Source organism: Dicentrarchus labrax, unplaced genomic scaffold, assembly GCF_905237075.1.
Source record: "Dicentrarchus labrax unplaced genomic scaffold, dlabrax2021, whole genome shotgun sequence".
Classification (NCBI taxonomy): Eukaryota; Metazoa; Chordata; class Actinopteri; family Moronidae; genus Dicentrarchus; species Dicentrarchus labrax.
In genome coordinates this window covers 627-20000 of record NW_026136822.1, presented here as the reverse complement: position 1 = coordinate 20000, position 19374 = coordinate 627, and the positions used below count along the sequence as shown (strand labels likewise).

General features: G+C 42.6%; 1 protein-coding gene and 2 long non-coding RNA genes across 4 annotated transcripts; all 3 read left to right on the top strand.

Moving 5' to 3' along the window:
* The first annotated feature begins 8488 nt into the window (after positions 1-8488).
* Positions 8489-9678, top strand: LOC127359921 (uncharacterized). The gene is made up of 4 exons (XR_007883044.1): positions 8489-8635; positions 8720-8900; positions 9347-9440; positions 9651-9678. It is a non-coding gene; the product is annotated as an uncharacterized LOC127359921 (long non-coding RNA).
* A 5-nt stretch (positions 9679-9683) lies between these two features.
* On the top strand, positions 9684-12404 carry LOC127359916 (uncharacterized). 2 transcript variants are annotated; one of them, XM_051394235.1, is made up of 7 exons: positions 9684-9814; positions 10185-10300; positions 10393-10484; positions 10669-10783; positions 10867-10968; positions 11517-11693; positions 11809-12404. In XM_051394235.1, the coding sequence occupies exons 1-7, from the start codon at positions 9717-9719 to the stop codon at positions 11925-11927; spliced, it is 819 nt and encodes a 272-aa protein (XP_051250195.1). In that variant the 5' UTR covers positions 9684-9716; the 3' UTR covers positions 11928-12404. The 2 variants fall into 2 exon arrangements, 1 of the variants encoding a protein (XP_051250195.1); XR_007883041.1 differs by lacking the exons at positions 9684-9814; positions 10185-10300; positions 10393-10484; positions 10669-10783; positions 10867-10968 and adding an exon at positions 11032-11051.
* A 5171-nt stretch (positions 12405-17575) lies between these two features.
* Positions 17576-19150, top strand: LOC127359922 (uncharacterized). Its single transcript, XR_007883045.1, has 4 exons — positions 17576-17636; positions 18649-18714; positions 18835-18878; positions 19048-19150. It is a non-coding gene; the product is annotated as an uncharacterized LOC127359922 (long non-coding RNA).
* Positions 19151-19374: the final 224 nt, after the last annotated feature.

The following is a 19374-nucleotide window of genomic DNA, read 5'->3' as shown; positions in this document are numbered from 1 at the left end:
TGTCCTATTTGGTCGATATATTTGACCGCTTGAATGGCCTCAACCTGTCTTTGCAAGGCCGCGAAACTCATATTCTGCTTCTTGCAGACAGAGTGGACGCCTTCACACAAAAACTTGACCTCTGGCATGGCCGCATCAGTCGAGGGAACTGCGACATGTTCCCCAGCCTTGCAGACTTTATCACGGATGCAGGCACGTTACACGATTTCTCCTCTCTATTTCAATCAGCGTCTGAGCACCTGTCAGAAATGAGAACACAATTTGCGACGTACTCTAAGGAGGATTATCGCTCTTTTTGCGTGGGTTCGAGATCCATTTGTGTGCACAGCAAACGAGCTGTCAATCAATATGCAGGAACAGCTCATTGAGCTGAAGAGTGACAGTAGGCTGAAGGAAGTCTTTACCTCCTGCCCTCTTTCGTCATTCTGGGCAGCACTGATGCAGGAATACCCTCAACTCTGTGACGTCACCTTGAAGATTCTCCTCCCTTTCACGTCGACATATTTGTGTGAGGCAGGATTCTCAAAAATGACTGCACTCAAAACAAAGTACCGCAATCGTGCACAAATCGAGGATGATTTGAGGCTATGTTTATCAGACATTGCTCCAAGAATTGAGGATCTTTGCAAGGCAAAGCAGGCTCAGGTCTCACATTAACATCACCTACCTGCAAGCTTCTGTCAAAATGCAGATGATAGGCCTACTATAAGGCCTAGTAATAATAACACTACTAAACACACTAATAAAAAATAAATTCATATCAGAGGTCTGGTGCCAATTCCCAATTATAGCAATAACCTAGTCATGATAATAGGCCTACTACTACTCATAATAATAATAATAATAATAATAATAATAATAATAATAATGCCTGCAAGCTCACATTAGAAGTCTGGTGCTACTGCCAATTATAACAATAGCCTAGTAAAAATAATAGGCCTATACCTACTGCTACTGATAATAATAATAATAATAATAATAATAATAAGTGGCCCTAAAAATAATAGCCTAGCCTAAGGCTATCTATCTATCTATCTATCTATCTATCTATCTATCTATCTATCTATCTATGCAAGGTGGTGTAGTGGGGGGTGGCGCCGGGAAGGGGGGGCCCAACTGCAATGAACCAGCTTTGGGGGGGCCCGGCTTGCAAAAGGTTGAGAACCCCTGGTCTAGAAGATGGAGGGGAGGAAAGATTGAAACTGCATTACATCTGAACTAATTCTACAATATAACAACTAGTAAAAACATAATCAATGTGGACTGTCATTGATAACTTCTAACCACCAGACTGTGTTTAACACACACCAACAGAGGGAGAGCAGTTTTAGGTTCATTTGTTTGATTTTGGAATTTAATCTGATCAATAGATCTAAAATACATCGTACACAAAATATTAAAACTCTGTCCTCATCTCATCACACTTTCACACTGAGTTTCCCCAATTATTCATATTTAACAAACATGAATATTTATATTTATTTGAAGAATGTCTCTTAAATACACCTTATAGCAAAATGTTCGTCTCTGTCCTTTGTTGTTCTTATTCCTATGGAACTTAGTTTCCTATGCAGCAACAACGTCCCTGTGGAGCAGCGACAACGTCCCTGTGGAGCAACAACGTCCCTGTGGAGCAGCAACAACGTCCCTGTGGAGCAACAACGTCCCTGTGGAGCAGCGACAACGTCCCTGTGGAGCAACAACGTCCCTGTGGAGCAACAACGTCCCTGTGGAGCAGCGACAACGTCCCTGTGGAGCAACAACGTCCCCTGTGGAGCAGCAACAACGTCCCTGTGGAGCAACAACGTCCCTGTGGAGCAGCGACAACGTCCCTGTGGAGCAACAACGTCCCTGTGGAGCAACAACGTCCCTGTGGAGCAGCGACAACGTCCATGTGGAGCAACAACGTCCATGTGGAGCAACAACGTCCCCTGTGGAGCAACAACGTCCATGTGGAGCAACAACGTCCCTGTGGAGCAACAACGCCCCTGTGGAGCAACAACGTCCCTGTGGAGCAGCGACAACGTCCCTGTGGAGCAACAACGTCCCCTGTGGAGCAACAACGTCCATGTGGAGCAACAACGTCCCTGTGGAGCAACAACGTCCCTGTGGAGCGACAACGTCCCTGTGGAGCAACAACGTCCCTGTGGAGCAGCGACAACGTCCCTGTGGAGCAACAACGTCCCTGTGGAGCAGCGACAACGTCCCTGTGGAGCAACAACGTCCCCTGTGGAGCAGCGACAACGTCCCTGTGGAGCAACAACGTCCCTGTGGAGCAGCGACAACGTCCCTGTGGAGCAACAACCTCCCTGTGGAGCAGCGACAACGTCCCTGTGGAGCAACAACGTCCCCTGTGGAGCAGCGACAACGTCCCTGTGGAGCAACAACGTCCCTGTGGAGCAGCGACAACGTCCCTGTAGAGCAACAACGTCCCTGTGGAGCGACAACGTCCCTGTGGAGCGACAACGTCCCTGTGGAGCGACAACGTCCCTGTGGAGCGACAACGTCCCTGTGGAGCGACAACGTCCCTGTGGAGCGACAACGTCCCTGTGGAGCAACAACGTCCATGTGGAGCAGCGACAACGTCCATGTGGAGCAACAACGCCCATGTGGAGCAGCGACAACGTCCCCTGTGGAGCAACAACGTCCATGTGGAGCAACAACGTCCCTGTGGAGCAACAACGTCCATGTGGAGCAGCGACAACGTCCATGTGGAGCAACAACGTCCCTGTGGAGCAACAACGTCCCTGTGGAGCAGCGACAACGTCCCTGTGGAGCAACAACGTCCCTGTGGAGCAACAACGTCCATGTGGAGCAGCGACAACGTCCATGTGGAGCAACAACGTCCCTGTGGAGCAGCGACAACGTCCCTGTGGAGCAACAACGTCCATGTGGAGCAACAACGTCCCTGTGGAGCAGCGACAACGTCCCTGTGGAGCAACAACGTCCATGTGGAGCAACAACGTCCCTGTGGAGCAACAACGTCCCTGTGGAGCAACAACGTCCCTGTGGAGCAACAACGTCCCTGTGGAGCAGCGACAACGTCCCTGTGGAGCAACAACGTCCCCTGTGGAGCAACAACGTCCCTGTGGAGCAGCGACAACGTCCCTGTGGAGCAACAACGTCCATGTGGAGCAACAACGTCCCTGTGGAGCAACAACGTCCATGTGGAGCAACAACGTCCATGTGGAGCGACAACGTCCCTGTGGAGCAACAACGTCCCTGTGGAGCAACAACGTCCCTGTGGAGCAGCGACAACGTCCCCTGTGGAGCAACAACGTCCCTGTGGAGCAGCGACAACGTCCCTGTAGAGCAACAACGTCCCCTGTGGAGCGACAACGTCCCTGTGGAGCGACAACGTCCCTGTGGAGCGACAACGTCCCTGTGGAGCGACAACGTCCCCTGTGGAGCGACAACGTCCATGTGGAGCAGCGACAACGTCCATGTGGAGCAACAACGTCCATGTGGAGCAGCGACAACGTCCCCTGTGGAGCAACAACGTCCATGTGGAGCAACAACGTCCCCTGTGGAGCAACAACGTCCATGTGGAGCAGCGACAACGTCCATGTGGAGCAACAACGTCCCTGTGGAGCAACAACGTCCCTGTGGAGCAGCGACAACGTCCCTGTGGAGCAACAACGTCCCCTGTGGAGCAACAACGTCCATGTGGAGCAGCGACAACGTCCATGTGGAGCAACAACGTCCCTGTGGAGCAGCGACAACGTCCCTGTGGAGCAACAACGTCCATGTGGAGCAACAACGTCCCTGTGGAGCAGCGACAACGCCCCTGTGGAGCAACAACGTCCCTGTGGAGCAACAACGTCCCTGTGGAGCAACAACGTCCCTGTGGAGCAACAACGTCCCTGTGGAGCAGCAACAACGTCCCTGTGGAGCAACAACGTCCCTGTGGAGCAACAACGTCCCTGTGGAGCAGCGACAACGTCCCTGTGGAGCAACAACGTCCATGTGGAGCAACAACGTCCCTGTGGAGCAACAACGTCCATGTGGAGCAACAACGTCCATGTGGAGCGACAACGTCCCTGTGGGAGCAACAACGTCCCTGTGGAGCAACAACGTCCCTGTGGAGCTTTCTCCCTCCTCATCTTGGTGATGCTCTCCCTCCTCCCTATCTTCACCGCTGTGGTGTTCTCCCTCCTCCTCCTGTCCCTGGTCGCCTTGTATTCTCTCTATCACGTTTCTGTTGCCCTTCTCTCTCTCCTTCCACCTCATCTTCGTCTTCTCTCTCTCCTTCCACCTCATCTTCGTCTTCTCTCTCTCCTTCCACCTCTTCTCTCTCTCCTTCCACCTCTTCTCTCTCTCCTTCCACCTCTTTTCTCTCTCCTTCCATCTCTTCTCTCTCTCCTTCCATCTCTTCTATCTCTTCTCTCTCTCCTTCCATCTCTTCTCTTTCCTTCCATCTCTTCTCTCTCTCCTTCCATCTCTTCTATCTCTTCTCTCTCTCCTTCCATCTCTTCTCTTTCCTTCCACCTCATCTTCGTCTTCTCTCTCTCCTTCCATCTCTTCTCTCTCTCCTTCCACCTCTTCTCTCTCTCCTTCCACCTCTTCTCTCTCTCCTTCCACCTCATCTTCTCCGTCTACCTTGCTCAGGTGTTTTTGTTTCTGTCGTTTTTCTCTTTGGTGAGATAAAAACTTTGTCTGCTACCTTTCCTCTTCATTTCTGTAAAATTCAATAAAAGTAATATTTATAAAGTTTCCCTGACAGACGTTGAGTCAATGTTAGCTTTTTCAACATTACATGTACAGTTAGTGAAATAACTTTATCACAGCTATGCTCGCACTGTGCTTTCATTATCATTTCATTTCTGGATAGATAGATAATACGTTTTTAACTCTTTCCTCCCATCTCTCCTGTCCTCGTGACTCCTGGCTCCCTCGTTCAGTCTCTCTGACGTTATCTCGTGCTGCATTCACTGCAGTCGGACATCAGACACTCCTGCTCGTAAATGTTATAGGTTTGCCACCATATGCCACCCTGGCAAGACAGACAGACAGACAGACAGACAGATAGACAGACAGACAGACAGACAGACAGACAGATAGAGAGATTATTTATCCCGAGGGAAATTGAAGCATCCAGTAGCATACAAAATACAAAACATACATTAGACTAAAATGAAAATCCCTAACCTAAGAATAGAATTAAAAATAAAATATAAAGTATTATATATGTTATATATATATATATTATATATAAAATGAACAGTAGCTACAGTAAACAGTATCCCGATCCAATCATCCCACAGATAGGGGCCAGTAGGGGCCAGTAGGGGCCTACTCTACCTACCAGTAGGTGCAGGTGCAGTTATCACCCATTCATCTGATCCAATACTATTCAAGCCCAGCAGGTACAGAAGGTGTGTCATCGAGCAGAGCAGTCACGTGACTGTCACATTTCTGTCTGCATTTTATTTTCAGTGGAAAATCAACATTTGAAGATATTTCTGGCATTAGAGTTTGTTGTGATAACCGTGACACTGTCAAGTTAGCAACAACACATTTACCCACATCCGGTGGACTGAATTAGCAAAATAAATATGCCCTTTCAAAGTAAAGCCAGAAGAGAATATTTTAGGAGCAAGAGTAACGTTAATACTAAAGACACTAGTGGTTTCTATTTCATAAATACACATCCTGTAGAAGCGTTATTAGGATAAAGGAAAGTTAAACGTTAGGTTAGTTGAGTTAGTTGCTCAATTACTGTATACATAAATGCATATCTTATTAATCAAATTCTTAAACATCAGCTTTTATTTTTGATTTCTCTGCCGTTGCGTGTCGACGTCATCTTCTCCGACGCGACGCGCACGTTGGATACGGTACCCTTTAACTTGGATGTCACGTGGTAGTAAGATACGTTTGGTTAAAAATTCTGTCTGTGTGTCTGTGTGTGTCTGTGTGTCTGTGTGTGTCTGTGTGTGTCTGTGTGTCTGTGTGTCTGTGTGTGTCTGTGTGTCTGTGTGTGTCTGTGTGTCTGTGTGTGTCTGTGTGTGTGTGTGTCTGTGTGTGTCTGTGTGTGTGTGTGTCTGTGTGTGTGTGTGTGTTTGTCTGTGTGTATGTGTGTGTGTCTGTGTGTGTGTGTGTGTGTCTGTGTGTCTGTGTGTGTCTGTGTGTCTGTGTGTGTGTGTCTGTGTGTGTCTGTGTGTCTGTGTGTGTCTGTGTGTCTGTGTGTGTCTGTGTGTCTGTGTCTGTCTGTATGTGTGTGTGTGTGTGTCTGTGTGTGTGTGTGTGTGTGTCTCTCTGTGTGTGTCTGTGTGTGTCTGTGTGTGTCTGTGTGTCTGATGTGGATAGATAAAGGGGAAACAAATGCAGCACCTTCTGTTTCTGTATGAGCATATTCAGAAGTTCAGTCCAACAACCAACGTTAGCTCACATTGTGTTCTGTTACTGAGAGTTTGATTGACAGCCTGGTGGTAACCTAGCAACTGCGAGTGAGGCGCACATGGCTCATTTGAATATTTAAATGAGCCATGTGTTGATAGGTCAGATGCTGACCAGCCAACTCCAGCACAGACTGAGCTGCAAGCTTTACCGCCATCCAAAGCGAAACCATAGAAACAGTCATTGATCTCTTGATCTGGGTACAAAAAGAACCGATTGCAGGTATCGACAGGCGCAGTTTGGATACTATGTTGTGTCGGTCGATACCTTACCATTATTACAGAGAAACAGAAACATCACCTTCTCTGACAGGTGCTTCATATCCCTCACTCCGGTAACTGTCCATGCTGGATCTGTCCCCGTCCTTTTAAAAAGCATGAGTGCACCCAGCTAGCCAAGTCTTCCCCGGTGTACCGGCTACGGGAGAAGCCGCCGCCATATACTGCTTCCCTTTCTCTCTAGCCTGCTGTCTGATTGAGAGCTCAGGTTGATCTGGGCCCAGCTCTTTCACCCCAACTTTCTCCAACAAAGTTCTCCTCTCAGACGGATCTTGGAGGAGAGATTCCACCGAGTTAGGGTTGGGTCTTGGTCTTGGAGGAGTATCGTTCGCGGCCCTAGAGCCCGGTCCTTATTTTATCAGAGGCGAGCTTGGGGCCATAAAATAATCTCCCTTCTTGGATTCGATGTAAGGACGCTGATTGGCTGAATTTAATGTCATACATTCATATCTTAAATTAGCAATTGGTTTAACAGCTACATCGACCCGCCTCCTGGGGGCGCTTTCTCTATCGGCCAGAGCTGATGAGGCTTCAGACAGGCAGAGGATATTTTACACATATTACTGGCTGCATTCCATATTGCAAACACACAAATATTAACATACTGATATTTTTATCATTATTGTTATTATTTTTAATTTTTTAAATTATTTTAATTTTTAATTTATTTTTTATTTTTGTGGCTCAAGGGGGCGGCGCCCTAGCGCCCTCTATTGGCCAGCCGCCACTGTATTTTATATTCTAGATATTTAAAATGGTTTCAGTGGCAGAGATAACGTGCAACACTGTCAATGGACTACAGTACCATCAGTTGACCATAAATATGTAAAGTACACCAAAATGTTATTTATCAAAGTTTGAAGCTCAACACCACCAGGTCAGATGAATGTGTCATCTCTGATAGATCTCAAATCCTGAAAAATAAAGAAATACTTTTGCTGTAAGCATGATTTGGCTAACATGAGTTACATTTTTCATGTAGGTGGTCTTGGAGCCTCTTTTCCAAAAGAAGACCCACGCCCCACCCAAAAAATGAAATAGTAAAACTGTACTGTATCGTATAAATGTAGATCGCATACAGGTATCTTTAAAACAAATGTAAGTGTTAGACAAATATATGCTGCTCTAAGAGGTGTATGTGTTTTTTCTGCATTACAGCTGAACGCCGTTGTAAGACCGGTCTCACCTCACACCCTCATGTAGAGGGACCTTTGCTCAGAGACTGCTTCACACAGATTCTGCTGGTGTGTGTTTCATTAGATATGTTCTGTGGATAATGTCTTGTACCTAGTATCTGCAAAATGAGCTATTGAACAAAACAAAGTCTCCAAAACAAGCCTTATGACAACATTTCTCCCTGTTGATATGCAATTGCCAAGCACCATTCACATTGTTATATATGTTATATCTGTCATATAACAACTAGTTGTGTGCATATGATACAAAAACAACCTTGGGCCCCTTCTAACTACTCCATGTATTTCTTTTACAATTGCAATAGAATGTCTTTTGCAAGATCTGCAACCCTCCCTGAGCTGCTCTGATGAAGAGCTTAGTGAAGCATCAGCAGACCAAAGAGCTCCTCTGGCTTCTCTGGATTGGAGCATTCACAATGCTCTCTTTTCTGAGAGATGGAGGGAAAAGAGACCATCTCTTCTTAGTAGCATGCTGGCCAAGGAGAGCGTTGCAACAAATGGCTGGTTGTAAATGTAAATATTACCTTGTAGGACAGTATGATCTCAACATGCCGGAGCTGACCTGCGAGGATGCCAGGCAACTTGGACTGCAGGACTTGATGACCTGATAAAAGTGGATACTGACCTGCCACCCTTCATTTTGTAACAATTTATGAGACAGACCTGTTTTATACGTTTGAAGACATGAAGATGGCATCACCCGGGATGTCTTTTCAGGCATATCTAAGAATGCTTGAGAAGCGGACTGCTGGCTTTGGCCGTGTAAGTATTTCTCTATATGTTTGTGTTTTGAAATGGAAAGGTCTTTGTTTTAAAAATTGTTTTGTGCTTTTTCTTTTTACATAGACTGGGAAGATCTCATCAGACAGCTTCCAAAAAAAGCTTTTTTTGAATGGGCTGCTGTACAATATGAGGTTGACTCCACCTGCAAGGAGGAGAAATTCATCTGTCCTGCCTGTACCCCAGCAATGCTTTCTGTCTCGGTGGATGGAAACTGCAAGCGTTACCGCTTCAAAAGTACTGCAAGGTATACAATAATGTACAGATAGATAGTTATGTTTTATACAACAAGTAACCTTTCGATGTATGACATGTTAAAAAGATAGTTAAGGTGTTTTGAAGTGGGGTTGTATGAGGTACTTATCCATGGTCAGTCTGTTACCTACAGCAGACAATGGTCACCGCCACCCATCCCCTGCCTCTGTTGTGGAGAAGCAGAAAAATGTGTTTTAGCCACATATAAAAGGCCCACCTGAAAAAAACCCAATATCCAGTATTGTAGTTGGGGTTAGATGTAGAAATATGCATTTCTACAGTTGAGACAATGTAGTGCCAAGGCAAAGGGCTGTTTGAACACTGTGTACTGTAGGTAACACACTTACTATGAATAAGTACCTTATACCACTCCATTTCAGAATACTCAACTATCCTTTTAAACATTGAAGCCTTTTTATTTCTTGTTGTTTTTTTTAGATCTCAGGAGCGGGCCATTTTTGACAGTGTCTTCATTGCAAAAGATGACGATGTGACCAGATTTGTGGATCACATCCACAGCAAAAATAAACATGTAATAGCAGACTTACATTTCTATCTCAATATAACATTGTAATTCATAGTCCGTCAGTACTCCCATGTATTGTGATATCTACCTGTATACCTAATTGTTCTTAATCTGCTAACACTAATCTGTTCCTTGTCCCCTAAAAGAAATTAATAATTGTTCCCTGTAATGACTGTTGATGAGATTATTTGTCAATTATGATTTTCTACAATGTAGGTCACTGGAAGGAGCAATTGTGGTGGGGGAGTGGTCAGCTGCCAGAGAGATCAAGCAGTAAGGTGGATGAGGAGGGACTGGAGCTGGCAGTGTGCAGGCATGATGTCTTGCTGGCTGCCCTTAATATGTTTGTACATGCTAAAGCGCATGACTTCAAATGTGAGGTTAGTATAATACAGTACATTTTTATCAAATGACTTGCAATCCTATAAATGATGCATATAAATGTGTAATGTTTAACTATCACTTAACAGATTATTTAACATTTGTATTGTTATAGTTGTTGATGTGAACAGCCCTTAATTGACACATGTACTTTTGTCAAGGATATTATTTTGCACCTGTCTGTGTATGTTTGTTGGTAAGCAAGATTACTCATGAGGTTTACCACTAATGTACACACAACTTGGTGGAAGGGTGACAGTTTGATTTTTGATTAGGTTTTAATTGAAATAAAAGTGACTGTTGGGCATTGCTTGAGGTCTCTGCTGTACTAAATTCCCTTGATGTTTCTGTTTGGGTCCCTCTCTCCAGGTCAAATGGAGTAGCAAACCAAGAAGGTGCTGGTAAAACACTAGGGGAGGAAGTAGAGCAATGTAATGCTTCCCTCTCCAGGATAGCAGTCACCACAAAGCATATGTCAAAAGCAGGTGCTATATAATTGTACCTCTGTATACAGAATAAAAGACATTTATATTATTACAAGTGAATCTTTACAGAACTCATCTCTGTGTACTTGCAGGACGCAATGACATGCTGACACTCCTGGCCATAAGATGGAACCAGCAGAAATGTCCAAACCTGGCTACTGCACTTTCCCAGAGATACCATAAGGTAAATAGAAACAATATTATTTTGCTGCAATGGCACAGTGTAGGTCAATAAAACACACATACAGTTTTGTGCACATAGGCTTGTGATACATGATAGTTACAACATTTGCCTGATTTGAGTTGCATTTGTACACTGTATATGTTGTACTGACTTTTAGCTCTTGGTAATAATTTTGTCATTTTAGACATCTAAAGCTCTCAATATCCCGATTGGGGACCTGGAAACCCTGAAAGCCCCGCATCAACTGGGTGAACAAACTGTGGAAGAATTTGTGCAAGAAGTAAAAGAATGGGCCGATGGTAAGAACGTGAAACATTATCTGACATGGAGAAACATTTGTGTCGTTTGTGAAGTTGACGCTACCTGCAATCAATTTTGTCAGGAGAAATTGACCATCAAGGCACACCACAAGCTTTGTGTAAGAAGATTGAGGCCTTAACAACCAGCATCAACACGAGAGCTCAACTCCTATATCGGAAAAATGGTATGTTAACATTTAAGGCCTTTTCAGATCACAGTCTGAAATGTCTCCAAACTCACTTCATAATTGGCAAATTACACAGAGTGGTATGCATTTCATGTACTGTGCGTATTCTTTAGTGGTGGAAGAAGTATCATATCCTTTACTTAAAAGCATGAAGTCTGTTTACAAAGTAAAGAATACTGATACTACACTGTAAAAATACTCTGATCACAAGTAAAATATTCAGTATAATCAGTAAAGTATCCTTAAAGCACTAAAAGTTGAAGTTGTCCAATAATTGTAGTGAAGTAAAAAGTAAAATACTTTCTTCTGAGATGTAGTGCAGTAGAAGAAGAAAGTAGCATAAAAAGAAAAGTGCCAGTACCTCAAATTTATACTAAAGCACAGTACTTTAGGGAATACACATTTCATCATTAGTATTCTTACATTCAGGTGTTCCAGTGGACATATTTGCATTCTGACCAAGTGTGCATATGTATGACAGAAATGATCTCTGAAGCTACATGCTACATGCAGTAGTCTGAACTTTTCATATTGATGTATTACAGGCTCTGCTGATTTCAGCACAAAGAAAGAAGTCTTCCATAGGGTCATGGGTGTTCGAAGGCTTCAAGAGGAGAAGAAGATCCTTGTGAAAGAAATGAAGCAGCACTGGGAGTCTCTCAAAGCCCATGCCAGGGTCTTGTCCCAGTTGTCTCAGCATCAGAGTGAAGACGCCATGCAAAGTAAATGCGGCCTTGTACTTCATTTTTTTAAATTCGAATGTTTCACAAAGTTATGTTTAAGTTGTGAAAGACATGTTATTTACCTGGATAGTGACATAGTTTATCCCTTCTTAAGGACATCTCACAGAGAAAGCAACAAAGGGTCACACCTGCCTCATCCTTCCAGTGGGAAATGAGAGAGCTGCAGCGGCATACAAGAAAACACTACCTGCATGTGCTGTCATCAGCAGATGACATAATTGACACAATGGACAGTTCAGATGAGTTCGACGTTAGCTGTGGAGATTCAGAGTCTGATGCAATGTAAAACAGGAAGATGTGGTGCTCATGATCACAGTGCACCGTGTGCGACACATGGTCACACAGAGCATGTGGCTTTAAAAAGTGACTAACGTATGTGCTCATTGTCAGGATTAAGTTGGAGATGATAGTTTTTGTATTAGGTTGTTGTTATTTTTGCATTTGGTTTTGAAATGTTTATTCACTTATATAAGGTTGGATTTCTCTACTGGGTTGTGGGAAGTTCCTGGTTAATGTTGTCTTACATCTTTACAACACAAACCACTGTCCTTTACTGTCTTATCTTTGATTCACGTTCAGTTCTGCATCTTTTCAGGGATTTTCTTTCCAGTTGATCTTTACTGTTTGATTTATAATTCTTCTTTAATGTTTAATTAAACAAAGGCACAATGAAGCTACATTTCTGATTGAGCCTTGGATGTTACTACTGTTTTAGGTTAGACTTATTTTATCTGAGAAATTCCCACATGCTTTCAGAGTACATGAATTCAGTATATGGCAAGAGGAGAGATTCAGAGGAAGGACTAGTGATATGGGATTTTCAGCATCAAGTTTTCAATAACATGAACAGTTTTAATGCAATTATATAGTAACATCCAACTTTACACAGGTTGAATGATTTAGCAAACCACATTTCATAGTGATGTACTGTATATCAGATGAACTAGCCAACGTCAAAACGTATGTAACATGTAAAGAAAAGACTTAAAGTAAAAGTATCTCAAATTTGTACTTAATTACAGTACTTGAGTTAAAGCACTGCATTACATTCCACCACTGGTGACACAGAGACATATGCAAAGCACCCGGTAGATTCAAATGACTATAATTAGGACTATGACCAAATAATATATATATATATTACCGCTCCCACACAGACACACGGCCATGGGCCTGCAATCTACAACTGCATGACCATAAAGTGGATTTTTTTGGAGGATGTGGTGGCATATTAGAGGTGTTGAGAGTGCTGCCTGTTGAAGAATGCTCTTTATTATTATTTATGTGGTGCATCACTTGACTGTATTCTCCTTTAAATATGTGTTAGTGTTAGGCAACATGGGCCAAGTGAGTGCCCTGCTGTGGGGGTATGGGATGTTGGCATGTCCGTGGCGAGAGGACCATTGTCTCATAATCTGCCTATAGGTAAAATAAGGTCTACACTAGCCCAGATCCCAAATGATGAATGTGATTAGGAAAAAAATCAATACCTTGAAGGTTTTTATCAAACATATAAGCAAAAAATCCAAAACCTTGAGTTCATCCAGGCTGGAGTCTCAAATGGTCTCAGAAACTACACCTGAAAGAGGCCGGCACCAAACAGAGGTGAGAATTAAACTTTGTCCTAGAACAAAATTAAAGAATTTTTTGGAAAGGCCTGGTGAGTAACATATGTCAGTTTGAAGATTTTAAGTGGCTCCTGTTGTGAAATATTGACCTCTGAACCTTGACCTCAGTGCATATTGGAAGGCTTGTCATTCAGCAACAGAAGAGGCTACAGACATGGGACCAACTGTTTCAGAAAGCTCTTGACTTCAGCTGTGTGACTATATTCATATAAATATAGTCACCAAGTGGGGGCACTGTCATGTATGATCAAAATGAATTTTCACCAATTTAACAATTGCATATTTACAATCTGATCAAATAAATATGTTTCCCACCCCTTTAAATCTATCAGCATACTGTTAATTTAATATTTACAACTTCCATTTTTAGGAAATGTACCATTAAAAACAAAAACTACAATTCCCTTGTGCCGCGGTTTGCAAAGTATTGTTAAGAATAGGTCGTAAAAATATATATTTAATGAATATATCGAACATTAAGTGCAGCCGAATTAGTAATTACACTCCATCTATGTGATTAATGTTAAGAAACAGTAAAGATGTTGGCTTATGTCAGATATACTAACTGTTATTCTATAAATGTGGATTTGGGTTAGCTAGTTCTTCCGGTTTTCAAAGTAGGGTTGTAAAATAGGGTCGTAATATCAGACATCTATTGAATATATCAAACATTTAGTGCAGCCGAATCAGTAATTACACTTCATCTAGATGATTGATATTAAATAAAAGTTAATATGTTAATTTCAGATAGTTTTACAGCCGCTTCATATATTTTTTTCTGTTTTCTTTTTTGACTTCTTTTTAAATTTACATATATACATGTTTTTAAATTCTCTTTACTGAAATACTGTTTGTTATGTTTTATGATTGATGATGGGTCTCGTTCGCGGTACTTGGTAACGCGGGTACTGTCCTCGTGCGGGAAACACAGGTTTAATGTTTAGTAGAAGGAAGAAACACAGTTAATGTTTTGAGTGTGTACCTACAAATGTAAACTATAAAACAATATAGTTTGTATATTTACAGATGCAGCAATATTACTTTTGTGCCACACATTAAAGAGGTTTCAGTGTAACATCAGCATTAATGCATGCTCTGTTATACACAGTATGCTGGTCAACGGGAAATTGGTGATTGTTATCTGTATTTAGAAAGTCCTTGCAGTCAATTAGACCCACCGGCGACAACAGCTCCTACCATTGTTGTAGTTTCAGTGTGTTTTTACTATTTTGAACTCTTTTCTTACTCTCTTACTCTCTTACTACTTTGTTCACGTTGCTTAAATACTTTTTTGGCGTTTTTGAGCACTTTTTGTTTTTGTTTACGCTGGTCTCCATGGCAACGGGGAGTCGCATTGTTTTCACCCGCGACCAGATGATCACCCTGAGGTACCCGAGCATCCTGACCGGAGAGAGAGCCTCCATACCGGAGGAGCTGAGGAGGAGACGGTGAGGCTGCAGAGCGGGTTGAACGGAGGATGAAGAAGAGGAGCTTTAAAGTCTTCATCCCTGCAATCATCGAGCAGATACCGGACTCCAACGTCACCATTCCCGGCTTCCAGACGGTTCGAGCCGACAGGGACAGCACCGGGACCGGCATGAAGACAGGAGGGGGACTGTCTGTGCTCATCAACAACAGCTGGTGTAACACCGGGTTCCTCACAGTGGTCTTCATCATCATCATCACTGTCTATATTCCTCACAGTGGTCTTCATCATCATCATCACTGTCTATATTCCTCACAGTGGTCTTCATCATCATCATCACTGTCTATGTTCCTCACAGTGGTCTTCATCATCATCATCACTGTCTATGTTCCTCACAGTGGTCTTCATCATCATCATCACTGTCTATGTTCCTCACAGTGGTCTTCATCATCATCATCATCACTGTCTATATTCCTCACAGTGGTCTTCATCATCATCATCACTGTCTATGTTCCTCACAGTGGTCTTCATCATCATCATCATCATCATCACTGTCTATATTTATGATGTCCTATTTATTCTCCTGTACAGCACTTTGGTTGTTTTTAAAGTGCTCAACAAATAAAGTTGGATTGGAATTGTAAGTTAGTTCTTTTCATGTGTCACACTCTTATTTTCTTTTCCATTCATCTTCCTCTCAAAGTCATGATGAAGCCCAAAACAAGAAGCTGTCCCTATTGTGGAGCAAGCATCATGCCAATCAGAAGACCAGCTGCTGTGTTTGCCTCCTGCAAAAAAAAGTCATTCAAAGAAAAGAAAAGGCAGTGAGTATTGACTTTGATGTGTTGTGTGTGTGCGGATCCATTGTATTCATTAAAGGTTGTTGAACATAATGCCGCCTCTTTATATGAGCCACCCCTAACCTTACATTTAGCTAAAGATTCAAAATGAGTTGGCTCATTATTGACATATGGGCTTGTGGTCCAAATAGCATTTTTTTCTGATCAATAGCACATTTTTCACCAATGAGGAGAGAGCTAGGCCCGGTTCCAGAACCAAATGACTTCAGGTGCATCTCACATTAGTGGTGGTACACTAGTAGTTACAGTGCGAGCTGCCAACAGCTATTAAAGTAGAGCAGTGTATGATGATCCAGAGTTGGGTCCCAGATAAACAGATTATGCTGAACACAGACGAATAAAGTTTAACAGCAGTAAGTTAAACAGGGTGTCAGTCATTTTCAGCAACAGTTTGCTTTACGAGTCAGAAGGACACCCATACCCTCAAACTCCAGTCCTCAGAGGAATCATGGCTAAATACTGTGACCAGTGCAGTGCAAACACATTATATCATTAATTACTAAACTATGTGTCCATGTATGAGCTGGGATACATTAGAATTCCAACTAAAACAGTCTTTGTCCGAAATAATCATATAATCAATCACTTTATATATTATTAGATTAACTATTTATGGGAAAATCATACTTCATTTGTCATTGGCTGCAGATTGGTGGTGAGGTGTGTTCATGTTGTGACTCTCTGAACCATCCAGACATTTCCTGAGACGAAGATTTCTATTTGTTGAGCTGTTGCTATCGTGTTTAACTGATTAGCTCAGGTGTTTCAGAGCTATGAGACCAGTGATGTGACAAGCTGGGAGAGTATTTATTAATCACCACACCCGCTGACCTTTATTAATCTTCATCCAACTCTTTGCTGATTGAGCTGCTGGTGAGCATGAAGATGCCCACGCAGTCCATGTGCCAGACCACCTTATGCTTGGCATTAATATGCAATTTGAACTGAAAGTGCAAAATATTAAACTGAGGGTGCAATGCATGTGTTTGCATCTCCGAAGAACTAAACTAAAAAGAAATGGAGGGAAAACTTGTTTTGGCCATGTCTGTCTCCTGAGCTTTATGATATTTCAGACAGAAACTATAATAACAGAGACAGTGAACTCTCTGTTAACAAGTGCTTCATCCCAGCACTCCACAGAACCCTGTCCACACCTTTCTGTCTGAAAGAAGGTTATATGTACACACACCTACAGTTCATTAGAAAACTCTCAGGAAACCCTTGAAAAAGATTATAGACATTAGCAAACACTGGTGCACACATAACACTCAAATAAAGTGAAAACAATGGAACATGTCAGTGTGTAATAATAATAATGCCATGTTAACATTTTGTGTAATTTATTGTGTACATTTCAGGTTTAGCAAGCTTGCTGCCTTGGGCTACAACCCAATGTTGTTCATCAGGAAGAAGAAGAAGAGGGTGAACACAGTAAATGCTGAAATGATCACCTACATGTTCCCTGGAGGGGACGGGCCTGTAAAAGCCTTTTTAGAAAAGATGAGCAGGGCATATGAGTACATTATTAAAATTAAGGCAAACATCTGTTTTTATGATTTATGCTTTGGGATATGCTGTCATTGTGAGTAATATTTATATTTATATTTTTTCAGATTCTCAAAGGATGCAATTGCCAGAAGCTCCCAGCCCATCTCCAACTCCACAGTCTACCTCCTCTCCCTCCCAACCCTCTTCTCCTCCTCATCCTCCAGACCCTTCCACCTTTCTCCCATCTACTTCTCATCCCCAAATGGACTATGAGGAGGAGACTTACATCCTAACCCTCGTCCCTGTCCGGCCTCCAAGCACCGCCTCAGCATCTCCCTCTCAAAAAACCATGACTGAAAGTGAGTGTTAGCATTAATCACCTTCTGCCATATTTTAAGTAATGTGTCTAAAGTCATCCATCTTTGTCACAGGTGTGTCTGCACAGTGCTCCCGGTCTCTCCCACACCTACTATCTCCCTGAGCAGTGCAACAGGTGAAGGGAAGAAAAAGAGGAAGAGAGGTTTTTTTGTTTTTTTGTGCTACAGCCTACTCATCAAATTAAATGTGCAATGCAATTCCTTGATAGCAGCATGATAATATTGTTTGTGTGCATGTAGACACAATGAACCAGACACATGCAAAGAGAGATTGCAAACAGAAGACTTTTCGGAGAACAGTTTTTTTCCCTAATCCCTGTTATTATCAGTAACAATAAAAAACATAAAGGATTACTCACTAACTTGTCCTCATCTACAGGTAGAAGATAAATTATTCATGAGATAAAACAAAAACTAATGTGGACACATATCAGACAAAAGACACTCCTTCTCTTCCTCTGTGCGTCAGCATTGTACAGCTCAACTCTACTCTATTTACTTTTGGGTCCTCTACTTCCTTTTCCACTGTAGATAGAACTTTGGATGGGACCCCTCAATGTAGGCAGAGGTGATTGTCAGAGCAATGAAGTTGGGAAACAAGCTTTACTTTGGTCTTGAGAAGCTGCAGCCTTTATTTATTGACAGACTCTAAGCTACACTGTACATTTACTGCCACACTGACAACACACTACGCACATAAACAGCTACGCTACTCATAACAGAGGATATGAAGCTATGTTCTGGACAAGTCTGGACTTTGTCAGTTGACCACAGCATGGGGCTGTGGGCTGCCATTTTGAGTGAATAAAAAAACTATTAATGATAGTTTGGCTTTTTAAAAATCTAGACTTTGTGCAGGACGTCAACTGTCATGTGACTAATCAGTGGTTGGCAGTAATGTCACACCACCTTTTAGTATCAGCTCAGCTAGCTCGGAACCTTGACCAAGGTGTACCAGGTCCACAATAACAATCAAAGAACAGTGAATAGGTGAGATATCATGATCAAGAAGGTGGTTCAAACCCAGGGTGAAGCTCAGCCATTGCTTCGGTTGTGCTGACCCCTGTGAGTTCTGTATTCACCTGGGGGATGTCAAAGTCTGTTTCTACATTTATTCTCCTTCTTTCTTCTTTTCTTTTTTTTGCATAATTTTAGGCTGCTGAAAATGTTTGAAGCAAAAAATATTTCACTACAATGAAATAAAAGAAACAACTAAAGGAGGTAAGATGTAACTGACTGAGTGAAATAGCAGTTCATTTAACAGTGGTTGCTGGAATGTTTCTGTGTGTGTGTGTGTGTGTGTGTGTGTGTGTGTGTGTGTGTGTGTGTGTGTGTGTGCAGGGAAGAGAAGAGGTAAAAGTGAGCTGGCTGCCTTGTTCCTCATGGTAAGAGCTCATATATATATATATGTACTTACTTCCATACTGGTTAGTAGCAGGCTTCTGAAAAACTGATCCTAAGTCATTTGTTGTTCTATGATACCTCATTGATATAAACTAATATTGTGGGATATGCAGTGATCTTACACTTGTTTGCATTCATTCTTTTTTTCAGTGGCAAAACTTGGGAAGACACCTGGGAGCCTGCCAGCAACTTTATAGGCTCCATTTAATGTTTTTGTTTGTGTGTCTTTAAGACACCTGTATGTTGAATGTTGATCTCTCTCTCTCTCTCTCTCCTCTCTCACTCTCTCTCTCTCTCACTCTCTCTCTCTCTCTCTTCCTCTCTCACTCTCTCTCCCTCTCTCACTCTCTCTCTCTCTCTCTCTCTCTCTCTCACTCTCTCTCTCTCTCTCTCTCTCTGCATGAATAAAAATAAAGATTTGTTCATTTGTTTTATTTCAGTTCAGTTTCAGTTTGTTTTTTCATTACATTTTGAATG